The following is an 18,623-nucleotide window of genomic DNA, read 5'->3' as shown; positions in this document are numbered from 1 at the left end:
ATTTAGGGTGGCTTATGCTATTGCTGGTAGAAAGGTGGCCTTGAGGGGTCGGAAGTGACTGTGGGGACAGTTGGTGTGGACCCACTGCGGTGTGGGAGGCAGCCCTGACTGGAATGATACCTGAGAGAGGGAGGCAACCTGAGGGGCTCTGCACCCCCCCAAACTCTGCTGCCAACTGGACCTGTGCCCTCAGTGTTGGCCTGCCTGAGTGTGCTCCCAAGCCTACATGATCCACAGTAATCCATTTTCCCTCTCATCTTCTTTGGGCTTACAACTGCTGTTCTCTGCACTTTCGGTTGACAAAAGTTGCAGGGGGACTACAGAACTTGGAAAGATACTGACCCTGAACAGTGACGGCAAAGCCCAGCCCTGTCCCATCACCACCTTTCCAAGGTCTTCTTGGTTGGACTCTTCTCTCCAAAGGCTCCAGGGGGACCCTTTCTGCAGTTCAGAACCTCCTGGAGCTAACCTCCTATTTCTGCCCCTGTATGCCCCCCACACCCACTTACCAATTGAAATTGTGGTGCAACAGGCCACGGGGCAAAGGCCTTTCTTCTTCTTTTTTTAATGCTGACATCAGCCCCCTGGGAGTTGGATGGTCAGAATGAAATGCAGTTCAGCAAGCTGTGTGTGAAGGTGTGAAGGAAAAGGGTGAATACCCTGGCTCACCTTTGGCTAGGGCCAGCAGGATTTAGCCAGCACCCTGGCATCCTTTCATTCTGATAACCATTGTACTTCGAGCCCTACAATAACCAGTGACGGAAACCCCAGCCTGGAAATTGTAGCTTTGTGGGTGGGAACTTGAGGGAAGGATGGTCCTTGGGTGCACTTGTGTTTCTGGTTGTGTGTGCTGTTGTTTGCATGAACACATCTGTGTTTTAGATCTCAGGACTATCTCAGAGATAGCTAGAAGGAGAGATTGGTTATCAGCACAGTTACTGTGGTTTAAGTGCAAGTGGCCGTTGGTTGTTTAACCGCAAGCAGAGAGCATCGCCACCTAGGACAAGGGTGAGGCTTCGTGCTCAGCATCGGATTTCCTTTCAAGGAGCTTCACCAGTGCTACACTTGGGCTTCTGGCAAGCTCACCAAAGGAGACGCTGAGGGAACGAGGGTTCCCTCAAGGGCAAGGGCAGCAGGCTTCTTTGCTCATACAGAAACAAGGCTTCTTTCTTAGCCCTTTGATCTCAGCATCATTTCCAAAGGTCTTACACCTTTGCAAAGAGAAATGGCGAGGCTCAAGAGACCCTTGTGGCTTCTCTAAGGAATAGTTGTTATGCAGCCGGTAGGTCTGAGGTCTCTGCTAAGGAGCGCTTTTTTAGGCTCTGTTCCTTTGATGGCCCGGGGACTATTTACTGAACTTCTCCATGCAGGCACATGGAATTTTCAATATGTAAATTTCAATCGCGGGTGATTTAACTGTTAATGTTAACCATTTCACTCACCCAGAGTCTGCCTTTCCTGGGTTTCTTTTGGCAGAATGTAAGGTGTTGGATGATAGGCCATTCAGATGCGGCAATTTCAAACTTTCTAAATGAAGGACAATTTCCTCGTCCTGTAGGGAACTGTTGGAAACCTGCAGCTATGGAGTTTTTCCATCAGTGAACTTTACTGTTGTTTCCTAGTTGGCTAAAGAACAGTAAAAAGGAAGTTCCTCTCACCCGACCCTCATTCTCTTTCAGCTAATGTGTGTCTAGGGGTTTACAGCACCCCATCTCTTAACTAGATAGACCGCTGAGCAGGCAGGCAGGCAGACAGGCCAGGGACCCTGAACGTTGTTGTCTCTACTAAGAAGGCTTCTATTTCTCTCGCTAAAATACCAGCATGCAACCACATGCTTGTGCATTTAGTGGTGATGGTTAAATTTTCTATGAATTAAATAAATCATGTTTTTAAAAAAGTTAATGAGGCATTTAATTAATTAACAATGTCGAGTTTATGGCCTTTATGGTTACATTTTGTGGTTAATGACATTCAGCTTATGGCCTCTTAACAGAATTGTCCAACAAAAACAGTTTGATTTTTGTTTAGGAATGGGCGGGTTGTCCTTCAAACACCCATTTCTGATGCAAAAAAATAACAAGAGAGATGTATCAGGCGGCACACATCTTCCCCATTCTCTGTTGGGAACAGCAGTTGGCATCTGTAAAGAGGCCACCCTTCCACCTAGGAGAGTGATATTAGCTTGCGTGACCTCAGCAGTGGGGTCAGAGGGATGCTGCTGGTAACAGCTGGATTGAAGCCCTCTAGCTGGAGCTTTTCATTGGGCCTTTCGAGGCTTCCCAGCAGACCTGGGAATTGGTTTGCATGATGAGTCGAATATTTCCCCTTGGTTGGGAATCTTAACCCCTCTGGACCACAGTCTCCCAGAGTGTTGGATGAGAACACGCCCACTTTTCTTCCTGGAGTTTCCTAGGCTGTGGAGAGTGGTGTGGGGCAAGATCTCAGGCCAAGTGACATCAGTGTACCTGAGTGAGGATAGGCCATGGCAAATACCTCACCTATTGTGTGGCCACTGCTACCTTCCCAGCCTTCCTACGGGAAAAGAGCAAATCGACTTGGCCTTCTGCTCTGGCTTCTTTCATTTCTAGGTTCCCTTAGATCTGCCCTGCAGCAAGGTAGACTTCCAGGTGAGGGCCATAATTGTCAGAACAAATAAACCCTGGGTTGAGAGAGGACACCGGGCAGACCGCCGGGATCCACATAAATTGATCTTTGCACAGCAGTCAGTGGCGCTCGCAGATCCCAGAGTCACGTGACGAGGTCTCTTCCTGGCTGGGGCACACAGCTCATTAGATTGCAGCGGTCCACTCGAGTCTGGCTAGTGAGGGCCTGCTAAAAGAGCAGCAGCTTCATGCGGTATCCTGGATACCGGTGCTCAGGGCAGGTGGCCTGGGAGCTCGGAGCATTGCGGGCTTTCTGGCAGGTTAGAACCTGAAGGAAGAAACGCCGAGCCAGGCATGCCTTTCTCTTCCTCCCCTTGTTTTAGAAAGGAGCCGCCGTGGTAACCTGAAGCAGCAGGGCACAGATGGTCAGGTTTCCCAGCATGCAGCTTTAGGCTCACAGGGAGGCATCTGGAACATTCTAGTTAGGGCCTAAGTGACCCTTACCTGTGACTGAATTGTCCTAGAAAGGGCATAAGAGATTTTTTTTTCACAACCCACCTCATGTCTATGAGTGGCCAGCAGGAGCCATGTCTAACAGCTAAGTTTCCTCCGTGTTAACTGTGAGGTTTCCCTTTCACTGATAGGCCATGTGTTAGGCCACCCCGACACTTACCCCCATTCTTAGAACTTAGGACCGATCTACTTGGCATGACTTAGAGGAAGATAGCGTAACCTGTTTCCTGGCGACAGATACTGTTCAATGTGTTTGAAAACTTGCTTAATCATGGTAATAAGACATGGAATAAATTACTGCCGTGCTTACTGGGAGTGGTTCATATTAATATTTTAACTTGCTAAAGAACTGAGATTAATAATAGTGATTTGGAGGCAAACTCTTGACACTGACCGCCTTCCGCAGAGGGGGAGGGGCGGGCTTATTCTAGTTTGTTCTACTATGTGATCTATCTGATTCTTGTCACTGACTTAGGTAAATAAGAGTGTATTTCATTGATTCAGTCTTGAGTAGAATGAGAAGTGAGGAAAGGTGGGTCATTTGAGATCTTAGTGTCCTTGGTGGTGTGACTGAATAAAGCCCAGAGCATGGCCTAGCAAGCAAAGGCTCTCCTGCTGAACTGCTCCCTGTCTCCCCAGCTCTCTGTATGCCTTTTTTCCTCACCTGACTGTTTTTTTTGGGGGGGGGGTTTGTTTTGTTTCTTTGTTTTTAAGAGTGGATTTTGCTTTATATCCCAGGCTTGCCATCAAGGCTGGCTTCAAACTTAAAAGTCATCCCCCTGCCTCAGTCTCTTGAGTGCTGGGATTACAGGTGTATCCCACCTCACTTAGCTTCATGCCACTCTTTGGTGATGTCTAAGATACCTGGCAAGAAGCCCCAACTAGAACCCTGCCTCTCATCCAGAGGCCTGGCTGCCCAGCCTCTGCCTCCCCTCTGTACCCAGGGCTGGAATCTGCCTGAGCCGCCCTGGGTTGCAGGGTGTGGTGACAACATTTCTCTTTTGCTTCCCTTTGATCGCTCCCACTTTTATCTAAACTTGGCTGTTTATTATCTATAATGACCCTGTGAGACATAAATGCCATTGTACAGGTGAATGCACCCTTGGATTTGTTTTGTTGAGGCAGGGTCTCACGGTATATCTTAGACCAGTCTCAGATTCTTGTTGGTCTGGTGGCCTCAGCCTCCTGAGCATTAGCAATTACAGGTGGGAGCCACCATGCCTAGCTTTGAATGAGCCCTTTTGAGCCCTATGCAGCTGAGTCTCTGCATGCTCCCTCAGCACTGAGCCAAGTAGATTGGGGCCTCATAGCTTTGGGCCACACAGAGCCCTTCACACTGTTCTGAGCCCCTCAATAAACATCCAGGCACCACCCAAACCACAGTGGGTTCTCAGGCCCCGGTGTGAAGTCTTAGAACTATGAAGAAGTCTTTCTTGTGAGGTGACTGTGTGGTGATTGGATGGTATTTCCTGTTCCCTCCCCACAGGAAGTGGTCTTATATTGCCTGGAGAACAAGGTCTGTGATGTCAATCATCGAGACAATGCTGGCTACTGTGCTCTGCATGAAGCTTGCGCCAGGGGATGGCTCAACATCGTGCGCCACCTCCTTGAATATGGCGCTGATGTCAACTGCAGTGCCCAGGATGGAACCAGGTCAGTGGTGTGTCTCCTTGCATCCTCATCCTTCCTTCAGAGGAGGAGACGGTAGCTCTAAGGGGATGCAGAGAACCCCCGAGAGAGAGAGAGGGAGAGAGCAGATCGCACCTGCACAAATTCCAGTCTAGAAGTGAACTGAACAGGTTTTCCTGGCAGGTGTAGACAAACCCCTCCTAGTCTTGGCCAGTTCTGTAGTTCTCCCACAGACCAGGACCCTCCATGGAGGCTATGTCTTCCTGAAGAGTCAGGGGGTGCTGCCTTTTCGAATCCTAAACTGTTCATTGCCATCTGGGAGGTCATATTCAAAGTACTTGTGAGCTGAAACACCCCTGGCAACAGACTAAAGACCACATGTCCCTCCCTCCACTGCTTCCTCAGTCACCACCCACATCCAGGCCCTAGTATTCACTTGGTCCTTAACCTCTGCTCTGAGTCAGCACAGCATCTTGAGGGGTACACTGCTGGGAGACGGGCATAGATAGCTAAAGGTAACCTGTGAATCTTTTAGGCTTTTGTTTTGTTTTGTTATTTGGACACTGTCTTTCTATGTAGCCTTGCTTATCCTAGAACTCACTCTATACACCAGGCTGGCCTTGAAATCACAGAAATCTGCCTGCCTCTGCCTCCTGAGTGTCATGGTTTCCTAATAACATTGACTCCTGTGTCCTCCTTTGAATATACCACTGTCAGGCCCTTAAGACACTTTCATCATAGACTTAAGTTCTTCCTTAGGCCTAAGGATAAAATAGATGTGTACTTGAGAGCTGACCCTTCACTGGTCCTTTAGAAAAGAGCTGCTACTTTGACTTTGAGCCAGTCATTTATACCTACAATGGTAGTGATACTGCACCCGGGTGCTCACTGTAGGTGGTGTGTCTTTGCTGCTAGCTTAGTAGGTGGTATGTGTGTGTGTGTGTGTGTATTCACACAAGCTTAATGCCACTGTGTGTCTCTTCCCAGGCCTCTGCATGATGCTGTGGAGAATGACCACTTAGAAATTGTCCGATTGCTTCTTTCCTATGGTGCTGACCCTACTTTGGCCACATACTCAGGGAGAACCATCATGAAAATGACCCACAGTGAACTTATGGAGAAGTTTTTAACAGGTATGATGTAGTCCAATGAATAATCTTATTCAAAAGTTTGACTCACCTGTGCACAGTATGGTTTCGGGCACCTACAGTCCTAGATACTCTGAGAACATAAGGATGGAAGATCATGCATGTAAGGCCAGCCTGACTGACTTATGAAGGCCTGGTAGTTGAACACTTACTTATCACAGGGAAAGCCCTGGGCTCTCACACCACCCAAGGGGATGGGGTGGGAAGAGATGGGAACTGTATGTTTTGACTTGGGTGTGACTAGGCAGAATGCAAAGGGTTTGTTTTTTTTGTTTTGTTTTTTTGTTTTTTTGATGGTGTAATCCTGTTATAGTGAGGCCATTTGGCTTCTTCATTGTAGTGTTCTTTGATTGTTTGTTTAGTTTCCCTTTCTAGAAATCTCCTTTTCCCCGAAGTATGGCTCATAAGTTTACATAGCAAGTCTGTATGGAGTCACACAATCTGATGGGCATGCAGTTTGGGGTGATGTTGTTTGATCTTGGGGTAAAGCCATCTTTTAAGGCCCAGGTGTTAGAGATTCCCCCAAACAGAAGCACAGAGGGTTTTATGACTGTTGAGCGCTTATGGGAAAGAATTCCCTCAGCTGGCCCATGACCCACACATGCCCATCTTGAGTTGAGACACGGTGTAAAAATACAGTTCTTCCTTGGTTTTATATGCAAAAGCTGCAGAGCTTCTTTGCTCTCATTTGGTAGGCCAGGGTGGCCTGTCCCTCGGCAAGTCAGGATAACAGTTATGTACCACAGAGGGCTTCTAAGAATTGAGAGGCTACGAGCAGACCCATTCATAAAATAGCCCATCATGAGTTCATAGGAGAAATGCACCCTAAGTAGATCAGCATTTTGTTATTGTCAAGTGACATTTTGTTTTGTGTGGGGACACGAGCCCATAGTGGGGCCCAGGCTGGCCTTAAACTTTCTGGGATTATAGTTGTGCGACACCACACCTAGTGATCTTCCATCACTACCCCTGTTTCTCTGCAGACTATTTAAATGACCTGCAGGGTCGCAGTGAAGATGATACCAGCGGCGCTTGGGAGTTCTATGGCAGCTCTGTGTGTGGTAAGCAGCTTTTTACTGTGGGGAGTGGATGGCTTCCAATGTTTTTGCCTACCCAGAGGGAGGGAGGTGGGCACTGGAGAAGATTGTTAGAGGTCTGGATGTGGTGGTGCGGCTGAAATCTTCTGTAGTTAACGGATCCCTCTCTCTCTCATTTGTCTTACATTAGAACCAGATGACGAAAGTGGGTACGATGTTTTGGCTAATCCCCCAGGACCAGAAGACCCAGATGAGGAAGAGGATACCTATAGCGATTTGTTTGAGTTTGAGTTTGCTGAAAGCTCCCTCTTGCCGTGTTATAACATCCAAGTGTCTGTCGCTCAGGGGTGAGCATGGCTATTTCTGGCACAAAGTGGCCAAGCTGCTTCTAAGGCAGTTTGTCCCATTAGGCAGATGAAGGTAGATGAGTGGGTGGCTCCTTAGCTGTCAGCAAACTTTGGCTTAGGGTCCAGATTGCTTGATTATTTATGCCCAGTGGAGATGGGGCTTAACCATAGCATGGTATAGGTTGCCTTCATGAGAAAGCAGGAGCTTAGAGCCACCATCTTGGATATTACAGTTGTCACCCATTCCCAAACAAATCACCCTAGGAACTCCCCAAAGACTTGAGGTATAATTGGATTGTAGTGATAATCTACCTCCTTATCTAAGAAGAGGACAGTCACACGTGGAATCCTTAATGTGTCGTTAGATTTGGTTAGATCCCATGTGTCCCCTATGGGTGTGCTGCTGCACCTTCATACCGTCCTCTGGGGCGTACATCTCAAGAAACAGCTATGCTGTGCTATGTGGGGACAAAATGTTTAATGAGTAATAATCTCCTTGGCTCTGAAACGATAAACACATATGCCATCACAAACAGCAACAGAAATTCTAAAGGGTATTAGCTAGCTATTAAGAGTATTAAGTAAAGCTGGGCGTGGTGGAGCACGCCTTTAATCTCAGCACTTGGGAGGCAGAGGCAGGCGGATTTCTTGAGTTTGAGGCCAGCCTGATCTACAAAGTGAGTTTCAGGACAGCCAAGGCTACATAGAGAAACCCTGTATCGGGGGAGAAAAAAGAAAAAAAAAAAAAAAGAGTATTAAGTATCCCTTCTCAAAAGTGTCACTACCAGAGAACAGAAGGGTGGGGGTGGAATTGGGAAAGGGGAGGAGGGATGGCCCTCCATGTTTAGTGATCTGTCAGTTCCCTGAGGGTCCTTGAAGAGGTCCAGAGGGGTTGGGATATAGGCCTGCTTTTCATCTCACTATGGGGTCTACTAGAGAAGCATGAAGCAAGTTTTAGCTAGAGCTGGGTGAGCAGGACTTTGTCTCCATTTGTTTCCATCCACAGCAGACACAGTGAAGCTTGTTCAAATCCTAGTACAGGTTCTTCGTAGGAAACAAGAGTTCTTTCAGCTGCAGTTAGTCTCCTTACCTTAAGGTCCAGTGATGAGCTATGGTGGGAGAGAGCCAGTGGGAGGGGAGGGTTGACCAGAAGACAGCTGGCCCTGGTTAGTACTCAAAAGTAGTCAGGGTACTGTAGTACCTTTCCATTTGGCCAGAAATCTAAGTCCCACCCCTTTCTATTTTCTAGGCCACGAAACTGGCTTCTGCTCTCAGACGTGCTCAAGAAGTTGAAAATGTCCTCCCGGATATTCCGTAGCAATTTTCCCAATCTGGAAATTGTCACCATTGCAGAGGCGGAGTTTTACCGACAGGTCTCAACAAGTCTCTTGTTCTCCTGCCCCAAAGACCTGGAAGCCTTCAATCCTGAAAGCAAGGAGCTGTTGGATCTGGTGGAATTCACCAATGAGCTCCAGACACTGCTGGGCTCCTCTGTGGAGTGGCTCCACCCTAGTGACACGGGCCATGAAAACTACTGGTGAGCCACCTGCCCCGCCCACCCACTGTGTACAGTGTGTTATAGTGTTAATCCTTGTGCATATGTGTCATAATACAACAATTTCTGTAAAGAAAGGACACTATTACATATGAAAATATCTCTTCTTTATATAAGAGAAGTTACTCCAGTCAGAAGAACCTAGAAGCCCGTGTTTTCTTTCTAAAATTTTAAGTCAGTTTTTATGAAGCTGTTGAAATGTCTTTATTTTTCAGTGTACACATGCTTTGAAATGTATGTTCGTTTTTACTTGGAACATTTTTCCTTTCTGTTCTTTTCTAAGGAGAAAAAATAAATGAATAAATGAATAAATGAAAAGGAGCTCTGTGCTTGGCGTAATTTCATACAAAGCTCTGGTGGCGGGCCATGGGTGTATTGTGTGGTGAGGACTATGTGTTTGGTTTGCTGGAGTGAACTGGGTGAAGGCACTTGGTGGTGGTATACTTTTATGTTTTGTTTACAGAGTACCTGCTCACACCAGGTAAATGCTATTGGACGTGATCCAGTGGCATGTAATATAAATTCAAACCATATCCACACACAACAGCTACTTGTAAGAAACTTTTGTATCCTAATTTAAAAGCTGTGAAATTACTTTTCACACATCAAACCGGATTGTTTATATGTTTAAACATTTTATGCTCTTATTTAAAGAAGACTTTGAGCTATTTTTTTCTGTACTCTGTAAAATATTGAAAACTAACATAATATGTTGAGGTTGCTTGAAAATGTACATAAAACTAAAATTTTCTGAATTGTGTGTTTATGTTTGAAATCTGTGTTTTAACTTTGTAAGTAAATTCTCTGCCTTTGTATTTATATTTTACAAAAATTTTTCTTAAAAGGCAATAAACCTGTTGAGGAAAGGAGCAAATTGAAGTACTTTGCATCCTTTGTATTCCGGAAGTAGTTACCCATTGTCACGGGCTTTCCTTTACACGAGGATGATGGAGTCCCTGTGGGCAACTTGTAAACAAGTTCGTCTCCACGAATCAAAGTAGACTAAGGCCTTTAGGAAAGCTATTCTGAGAATATGATTTATCATCCCATTCTGGGAATCTGATTCTTAGATCTCTCTCTCTCTCTCTCTCTCTCTCTCTCTCTCTCTCTCTCATCCCTTTTTGAGGTTTTGGGGATCAAAATCAGACCCTCACACATGCTAAACAACTATACTACCATTGAACCCATCCCTACATATATTTTAGAAAGTGTTCTCTCACTTTCTTCCCGGGCTTAGATTCAATCATCCTGCTTCACCCTTCTGAGTAGCTGAGGTTATAGGCATGTACCAGCATACCCAGCCTCAGGTCTTCTGTCCCTTTCTCCTTTGATTGCCCTGGCTTACTTAAATTCCTTTTGACCCTCACCTACTGCAGTGTCACATCCATTATATCTTGGGCCTTTAGGAGAGCTTTTCCCTGAAATGCTATCATTATTGTCACTTCTCTTCCTCTAGGCCTCTTTTTGTTTTGGTTCTCTGTTTAGCCTGACCAGCAAAGTCTGCAGTTTCAACATTTCTTCTACTGCTGTTACTTTTTTCTAGCACTATTTACTCGTATTGTCAATCAGTTCATTCCACAGTCCTTTAACTCCATTCTTCTACAGACACGGCTTAACTCCATTCTTCTACAGACACGGCTGGGAAGCTGGACTCCCTTGCAGCTTGTTTTACCCTCCAACAGCAGAAACAAATCAAAACAGAAGGATGGATTAGGGAAGCTTCTAGTTACTGCTGTAGCATTCCAATATCCAGTTATTAAGTAGAGTCTTAAGTACACCAAGATGGGGAGGAAGGTAGGGATGAGGGAGGCCTGCAAATGCTATGGCCTGACAGGCAAACAAATCAAGACATGGTTGGGAATGAGGAAATGTAGTGTGGTTGGATAACTACATGTGTATTAGAGAAATGTTTGTTGGGAAGATGGATTACCAAGTGAAGTTTGGACTATATGTGGAAAAAAGGCAACAGGTTGGTTTTTGATCATCTTTTATGATCATGAGAAAAAGCCTACAGAAGCATTTTTCAACAAAGAGAAGTTCTTGTCATCCAGTGTCAACAGTCTCCCGACTCCAGGCTGATTTTGGTGAGATTTGGTTACGCAGACCATCACCTCATATGTAGGCAGAAAGGCCAAAATGGGGGGAAAATGGATAGGAAGCAAGACCAGAGGAGCAGTGCTGCCCACAGCAGCGAGTAAGGCAGAAGAGCTGAAACTACTCTAAGAGAATAAAAGGCTGCCAGGAGGGAGCTTATAGGGAAATCCACACCAAAATTCCAAGGTTATTTCAGCTGGAAGCAAAGGGAGAGTCCCAAGTGGAGCCTTGAAGGATGTGGGGACCAAAGGAGCTCAATGTGGGAAAACTGAGGTTCTGCCTTAAGGCTTTTGGGAAAGCTGGTAGAGAGCTTCCTCGAAGCCTTCCGGAAGTTGAGAACAAGTTTTAAAAGCTTGGGTTAATGAGATGGCTCAGCTGGAGTGGGTGCCTGCCACCAAGCCTGATGACCTGAGTTCCATTCCTGGGACCCACATGGAGGAAGGAGAAAACCTACTCCAAGTTGTCCTTTGACCTCTGTCTATGCTCCGTGACACATGCACAAACACATAAAAGATGAACATAATAAAATTTTAGCCAGAGGTGGCATTCAACCTTTAATCCAACACCTGGGATGGGAGGCAGCAGTAGTCTGTATGAGACCAAGTTCCTGGCAGACAAGGCTCCATAGGAAAACCTTATTCCTGAAAATGGGCGGGGGGGGGGGGGGGGGGGGGGGGAGGGGTACCATGAGCCATTAATCCCAGCACTTGGGAGGCAGAGGCAAGTGGATCTCTGAGTTCTAGGCCAGCGTGGTCTACAGAGTGAGTTCCAAGACAGCCAAGGCTATGCAGAGAAACTCAAAAATAAATGAACAAAGTTTTAAAATCCCCAAAACAAAACTTTAAAAGAAAAAGGAACTTGTATCTCCACACCAAATTTATGGGATATTTTGTTAAGTTTTAATTGGTATACTGACGTTAGAACCCGGGGCCTGGGCATGCTAAGTAAGTAATGTACAACACCGACACACCTACACACCGTTAGCCCTCAGAGTTCTCTACTATGCAAACCTATTTACGTCACTTTCACCTTTGAATGATACACGTTTGTATTATTAGGGGTCTCTAGAGGAACAGAACCAATGGGATAATGTATATACAATATATATGATAAGTGTATTACGTTGCCACACATTAAAATAGTTACAACAGCTGAATCACGCCTAAGAGGCTGAGAATCCAGTAGTTGCTTCTTCCTTGATGCAAAGTACCTCAGCAGCCCCAATCTGGCACTGAAAAACCTAGAAGGTTCTACAGGGGCTCCCCCCTGCTCCTACTTCCAAAATTCTGATATCAGTGTAATAATGAGCAGCCATAGTTCCTGCAAATTAACATGGCACCTAGAGGCAAAGCTATGTAGAATGATGGTCCTTATGCCTTCCCCCTTTTAGCTGGACTGCGACCAGATGGGGCAGCCCATAGTTGGAGCAGGTCGTCCCATATCTATGAAGGAAATCTGGATAGTTCTTTGGGTAAGGCTCCCTGCTCAGATGGCTCTAACTTGTGGCACGTTGACATGAAAACTGATCATAATAATGTTTGGTGTTTTAAAAAAGAGACATTGGGTGAAAAGAGATGAACAAAGATAGAGACCAAATTTGAGTGACAGTCAGAGCCAATTAAAGCTTTGTGTCCCATTGATGATATGACCACACAGAAAGACTTAGCCAATGTCCCAAAGATAGCAATGTGGTTCTCTTGAGTCAGCTGTTGTACAGGCTTGCCTCATACTGTGCATATATATATATATATATATATATATATATATATATATATACACACACACAAAACTATATATAGTTTTGTTGGGTATATTCATTTGTTTGAGAAAGGACCTAATGTAGCCCAGGATGGCCTTACTTGAATTTGTGCTCCTCCTGCCTCTACTTCCAAAGTGCTGAGATTGTAGGCATGAACCATGATGCCCAGTTTATTCAGTGCTGTGATCAGACTCAAGGCTTCATGCTTGTTAGGCAAGCAGTCTACCAACTGAGCTACATCTCCATCCCAGAACATAGTGCTCTTGCATGGTAATCCTCAATGGACTGTAATCCAAGTACAAAAAGAGATGAGCTCACGGGTCTTGTGTACTTGGTTCAGCAGAGACCCAGCAGAAGTGTCTATGTTGTAGTGCTAAAAATCTTTCATATACATTGCAGGGCAGAACAAGTACTAAACTTGATGGGGATAAAAGTCGCTGTGATTGTTGGGACATACTCACATGGAATATGGGGAAAGGAGAAAGAACCTTTTTTTGGATGTCACAGATAAATTGGGGTTCAGGAATCAAATTGTATTTCTAAGCTTGGTCTCTTAAAGGTGCCCAAGCAACCCTGACAGCCTGGCAGCAGTGAGTACTCTTAGCACCAAGTTCTTGGTCTCTAAGCACCAGTCTTTTTTTGCCAACATTTTTATGCTTTTGTAGACAGTCCAAGTCTGTAGCAAGGCACATACAGGCATGCCTGGCCAGGTGGAGGATAGATGGGGTTCATATGTCTCTTGAAGTGACCAATAATAAAGAGCACACAGAGAGGGAGCGAGGGAGGGAGGGAGGGAGAGAGAGAGAGAGAGAACGAGAGAGAGAGAGAGAGAGAGAGAGAGCTCCAGGATGCCAGGAATTTTTTTTTATCAGATAATGTTTTACCTGAATCCAGTTTTGAGGAAACAATAAACCCAAAATGTGGGCCATTCTTCTTCTTCTCCTTCTTCTTTCTTCTTTCTTCTTCTTTCTTCTTTCTTCTTCTTTCTTCTTCTGATTTATTTATTTTATGTATATGAGTACACTGTAGCTGTCTTCAGATACACCAGAAGAGGGCATCGGGTCTCATTAAAGATGGTTGTGAGCCACCATGTGGTTGCTGGGAATTGAACTCAGGACCTCTGGAAGAGCAGTCAGTGCTCTTAACCGATGAGCCGTCTCTCCATACCCTCCTCCTTCTTTATCCATCTTTTCTTCTCCTCCTCTTCTTCCTTTTCTTCTCTTCTTCTTGTCTCCTCTTCCTCATCCCCCTCTTTATCATCACCATCCTCTTCATTGTTAAAAATCAGTGTCATGGAAAAGAAGATTAAGGAGGAGGAATGTCCTAGGTCAGAGAAGGATAAAAAGAAAGGACAGTGGAATGCAGCTGGGAACCTTGACAGACTCCCAGATGTAGGCAGGGAGTAAACATCTGTAAGACACCTGGTGACTCTTACTGTGTTCTTATTTGCATGCAATAAAAGAACTCCTAGCCTGGTGTGCTAGAGCTCACCTTCAGTCCCAGCATTCCTCTGCAGGTGGATCTCTGAGTTCAAGTCAGCCTGCTTACAAAGGGAGTTTCCGGACAGCCAGGGCTACACAGAGAAACTTTGTCTCAAAAAATAACAAAACAAACAAAGAACTCATGTGACATTTTGTTTTCATTTTGGAAATTTTACACCCATGTAACTATTTCCATTTAAGAACCTACTTGAAAACTAATAGCTCATCTGCTGTAGTGGCACACACCTGTTATCTCAGCACTCAGGGGTAGGCAGACCTTTGAGTTCAAGGCAGACCTGCTCTACAGAGTAAGTTCCAGGATAGCCAGGGCTGGCTACATAGAGAAACCCTGACTCAAAGGAAGGAAGGAAGGAAGGAAGGAAGGAAGGAAGGAAGGAAGGAAGGGAAGGAGGGAGGGAGGGAGGGAGGGAGGCAGGGAGGGAGGAAGCTCTCAATACCAGTTTCTTTGTGACCTTTTCCTTTTAATACCTCCTCCTTCCCATGCACCCACAGATGTGGTTGTATAGAGACATTTGAGAAGTTGAAATAAAGACAATAAATTATTGGGGCTAGAGAGACAGCTTAGTGATTAAGAGCACTAGCTGCTCTTCCAGAGGACCACCTCCATAGCTGCTCAAAGCCATTCACAACTTCAGTTCTAGGGGATCCAGTGCTGCCTTCTGATCTTTGAGTGTTCCAGGGACATACCTTGTATGGGCACAATCACCCACATACACACACACACACACACACAGAGAGAGAGAGAGAGAGAGAGAGAGAGAGAGAGAGAGAGTTAATTCAAGATCAGAATTCCAGGTTTAGATTTGAATCTGGTTTGGGGTAGGGTTGTTTCCTCACATTGATGCTGCTGTCTTCCTAATGTACTCTGGATTGACCAGCCAGATCTCCTACTGAGCAGGAAGGTCCTCATGAACACAGTGAAGCTGGGAGGGCAGAAGCCAGCTGCTAGGGAGAAGCTAGGCCACTTCAAGAAGCTAGAATCCCCTTGTAGGGCTACAATATTCTCAACTCCTTCACCCATCATCACTTCCAGTGCTGGACTCATTCATCCATCCAGCTAGGATGCAAGTCTAAACCAGCTATTTTGGCTCCAGAACTCCTCAGCCTGCCTGACCTTTCTTAAAAGTAAGTTGGCTACCTTATTGGGCTTTCTCTACTCATCCTCTTTCTTCCTCTTTTCTTCCACACCCATCAGAAGGCTCTGAGGCTAAGGACTCCCCCTACCTTCCCTACCTTCTTCTGTAGATGCCTGATCTGTCCACACCCATGGTGGTGGATCATCAGAGTCACATACATTCTGGACAAGCTTGAGCTCAGAGTGAGACCTTGTCCCAAAACACGAAAAGGAAGGGGTGGTGGTGGAGAAGTAGGGTAGGGGAGAGGAGAAAAGAAAAGACAGAAAAAGTGCTCTAGATGAGTGGTGGGGTCACAGAAGGCCCCTAGAGTGGGGAGCCATAAATAAGAGAAGTGGACAAAGAAATGAGCGTTCACTGAAACAAGATGCTATATCCCAGCTGCACCACTCAAGAAAGAAATGTCACACACATAATATCGACCAAAATAGAAGGCAAATTGCAGAAGAATACGTATAATGTGACACATTCGTATAAAGTTTAAAAATAGGCAAAATACCACGCTATATTCTTAATGTGGTTCTGACTAGCTAGTGATGATGTAAAAACAAGAAAAGGATATGGGCTGATCAGTGGCCCTAGCTCCAGGGGACCGTAGTGCTCTGCTTTCTATACCTGTACACCTGAGCACACCCCCACAGGGACACACACCAGTACACATAATTTAAAATAAAGATAAATCTTCAAAAATGGGGGAGGGGGGCTGGGGAAGTACCTCCTTGGGTGGAGTGTGCAGGGAGTATTCATGGAGTTCTGGGCTTTATCCCTGGCACTGCACTAAGCAGATTCAGGCAAGAAGATCAGCAGGAGTTCAAGGTCATTCTCTACTCCGTAGCAAATTCAAAGCAAGCCTGCTCTACAAGAAACCCTAGCCCCAAAAGAAAAAGAAACAATAACCGTAGGACAGGCGTTCTGATTAACTCCGGGGGAGGGGGGCGGTGAGGCGAGTCATTCTGGGCTCATTGGGCAGCCTGAGTCTGTGCACCAAGACCCTGTCAAAAAGACAGGAAGGGGCTAGAGAAACGCTCCATGATTTAAGGCATCCCCCGCTCTTCCAGAGGACCTGGGTTAGATTGGTAGCATCCACATGGTGGCTCACAGTTGGATATCCATAACTCTGGTTCCAGGAGATCCAACTCCCTCTTCTGACCTTCTTGGGCACCATGAATACATGTGGTACATAGACATATATGCAGGAAAACATCTAAAATATAAAATTAAAACAAATTTGAAGACACTCCTACACACATATGCAAATTAACATGCACATACATACACAACACAGATACATGCATATTCTCCCTCTCCTTCCCTCCCCCTCTCCCTCCCTGTCTCCCTCCCCCCCCCCAAATATACACAGAAAGTGAGATGAGGTAAATGTCAGTCAACTGATGGAAGGATGAAGAAAGTGTGGGGTGAACATACAAGCAATAATAGCTGGCACTAAAAAGGGATGAAGCACTCAAGTAAGAAACAGGGGTAAACCCTTTGGCATCACACTGAGCAAAAGAAGCCTCAAGCAGAAAGGTAACCAGCGAGCCCCGGGAACTGGGGAGAGGCTAGAGGGCCTAAGGAACCTCTGAGTTTTGGAAAGGCTTCAGTACTGTGTGTTTAGTTTATTATGAAAATAATTACACAACACGGTGAATATATTAAAATCATTTGCTTGTACAACTGAAACGAGTGGATTTTATGGTACATAAATTATATCCCAATAAAGATTTTGTTTTTTAGAGGAACTTCATGTCTCAAAGCAGTAACAATCTGTTTGTCTGCGAAGCTGCAGACTGAACAGCCCTCCCTGAGACAGCTCTCTTCTGATCCACTAGGTATAGGCTTGGGTGGTACAGGGACTGACTGGAATCTTCTAGACTAGAAACCTCTACAACGTAGAGGTTCCCTATCACCAGCTGGCCATGGGCTGGAAAATCAGCTGGGTCCAACAACTGAACCATGTTAGTTTTGCCTGTGGCCCAGGCCTTTTGCCTCCATGGTAGCTGGATGAAGGAAGGGGTTATTCACAAACTGTTTCCTTCCCTGATCTAGCTGTTAACGTCGTACATTGTCGCTTTCGCCTCATTCCTTTTGCTAGAAACCAATGGCTAAGACTTGCCATATGTCTTAGTCAGGGTTTCTATTCCTGCACAAACATCATGATCAAGAAACAAGTTGGGGAGGAAAGGGTTTATTCAGCTTACACTTCCATACTGCTGTTCATCACCAAAGGAAGTCAGGACTGAAACTCAAGCAGGTCAGAGCTGATGCAAAGGACATGTTCTTTACTGGCTTGCCTCCCCCGGCTTGCTCAGCCTGCTCTCCTATGGAACCAAGACTACCAGCCCAGAGATGGNNCCACCCACAAGGGGCCTTTCCCCCTTGATCACTAATTGAGAAAATGCCTTACAGCTGGATCTCATGGAGGCATTTCCTCAACTGAAGCTCCTTTCTCTGTGATAACTCCAGCTGTGTCAAGTTGACACAAAACTAGCCAGTACACTATATTTTAAAAGAATCTATTGGATCTTGCTGGTTGTGAGAAGCATTGGGGAATTGATTTATTTAGATATAGGGTCTCCTGGTGCCCAGCTGGGCCTCCAACTCAGCAGGGAAGCAAGGATGACCGGAAACTCTTCATCTTCCTGCTTCCATCTCCTGCATGCTGGGATAACAGGCTGATTCCATCAAACCCAGTTTATGTGGCACTGGGAATTGAACCCAGAACCTACTAATAGGCAAATACTTTACTAACCCAGTCTGGTCTGCATATCACATTCCAGGACAGCCAGGGCCACACAGAGAAACTATGCCTCAAATACATCTTTCTTTTAAAGTTTCTTCTTCTTCTTCTTCTTCTTCTTCTTCTTCTTCTTCTTCTTCTTCTTCTTCTTCTTCTTCTTCTTCTTCTTCTTCTCCTTCTCCTCCTCCTCCTCCTCCTCCTCCTCCTCCCATATCATATTTATTTGTTATTTTTATGTGTATGGGCATTTTGCTTGCATATATGTATATGTACCATTTTTGTGCCTGGTAGCCACAAAGGCCAAAAATAGACATCAGGTATCCTTGAACTGGAATTACAAATGGTTGTGAGCCCTCCATGTGGGTGCTGGGAACTGAACCTATATCCTCTGTAAGGACAGCAAGAGCCCTTAGCTTCTGAGACATCTCTCCAGATCCTCCTCGATTATTTTTGATAGCTAATGTGGCTTTCTTAGCATACTAGAATTTTTAAACGTTTTACATTTGGTCTTTAAAACTTTATTTGTGATGAAAGAGCATACACAGGTCACACATATGCGGAAGTCA

At 45.5% G+C, this 18,623-nt stretch overlaps 1 protein-coding gene across 9 annotated transcripts in view; it reads left to right on the top strand.

The window, feature by feature from the left end:
• Bcor (BCL6 corepressor) overlaps nt 1–9,711 on the top strand; it is a 122,947-nt gene extending 113,236 nt beyond the window's left edge. For 3 of the 9 annotated variants that reach the window (XM_029473170.1, XM_029473169.1, XM_021152808.1), the window contains 5 exons: nt 4,603–4,769; nt 5,733–5,878; nt 6,877–6,954; nt 7,121–7,277; nt 8,527–9,711. In XM_029473170.1, coding sequence (XP_029329030.1) covers nt 4,603–4,769; nt 5,733–5,878; nt 6,877–6,954; nt 7,121–7,277; nt 8,527–8,818 — 840 coding nt within the window. In that variant the 3' untranslated portion in view covers nt 8,819–9,711. The remainder of the gene's footprint in view (nt 1–4,602; nt 4,770–5,732; nt 5,879–6,876; nt 6,955–7,120; nt 7,278–8,526) is intronic. The other 6 variants (XM_021152811.2, XM_021152809.1, XM_021152810.2 and 3 more) reach the window with 2 other exon arrangements.
• The last annotated feature ends 8,912 nt before the right edge of the window (nt 9,712–18,623 follow it).

This window comes from Mus caroli, chromosome X (genome assembly GCF_900094665.2).
Source record: "Mus caroli chromosome X, CAROLI_EIJ_v1.1, whole genome shotgun sequence".
In the NCBI taxonomy this organism is placed as follows: Eukaryota; Metazoa; Chordata; class Mammalia; order Rodentia; family Muridae; genus Mus; species Mus caroli.
The sequence above is the reverse complement of the archived record's forward strand: the minus strand, read 5'-3'. Positions and strand labels throughout refer to the sequence as shown.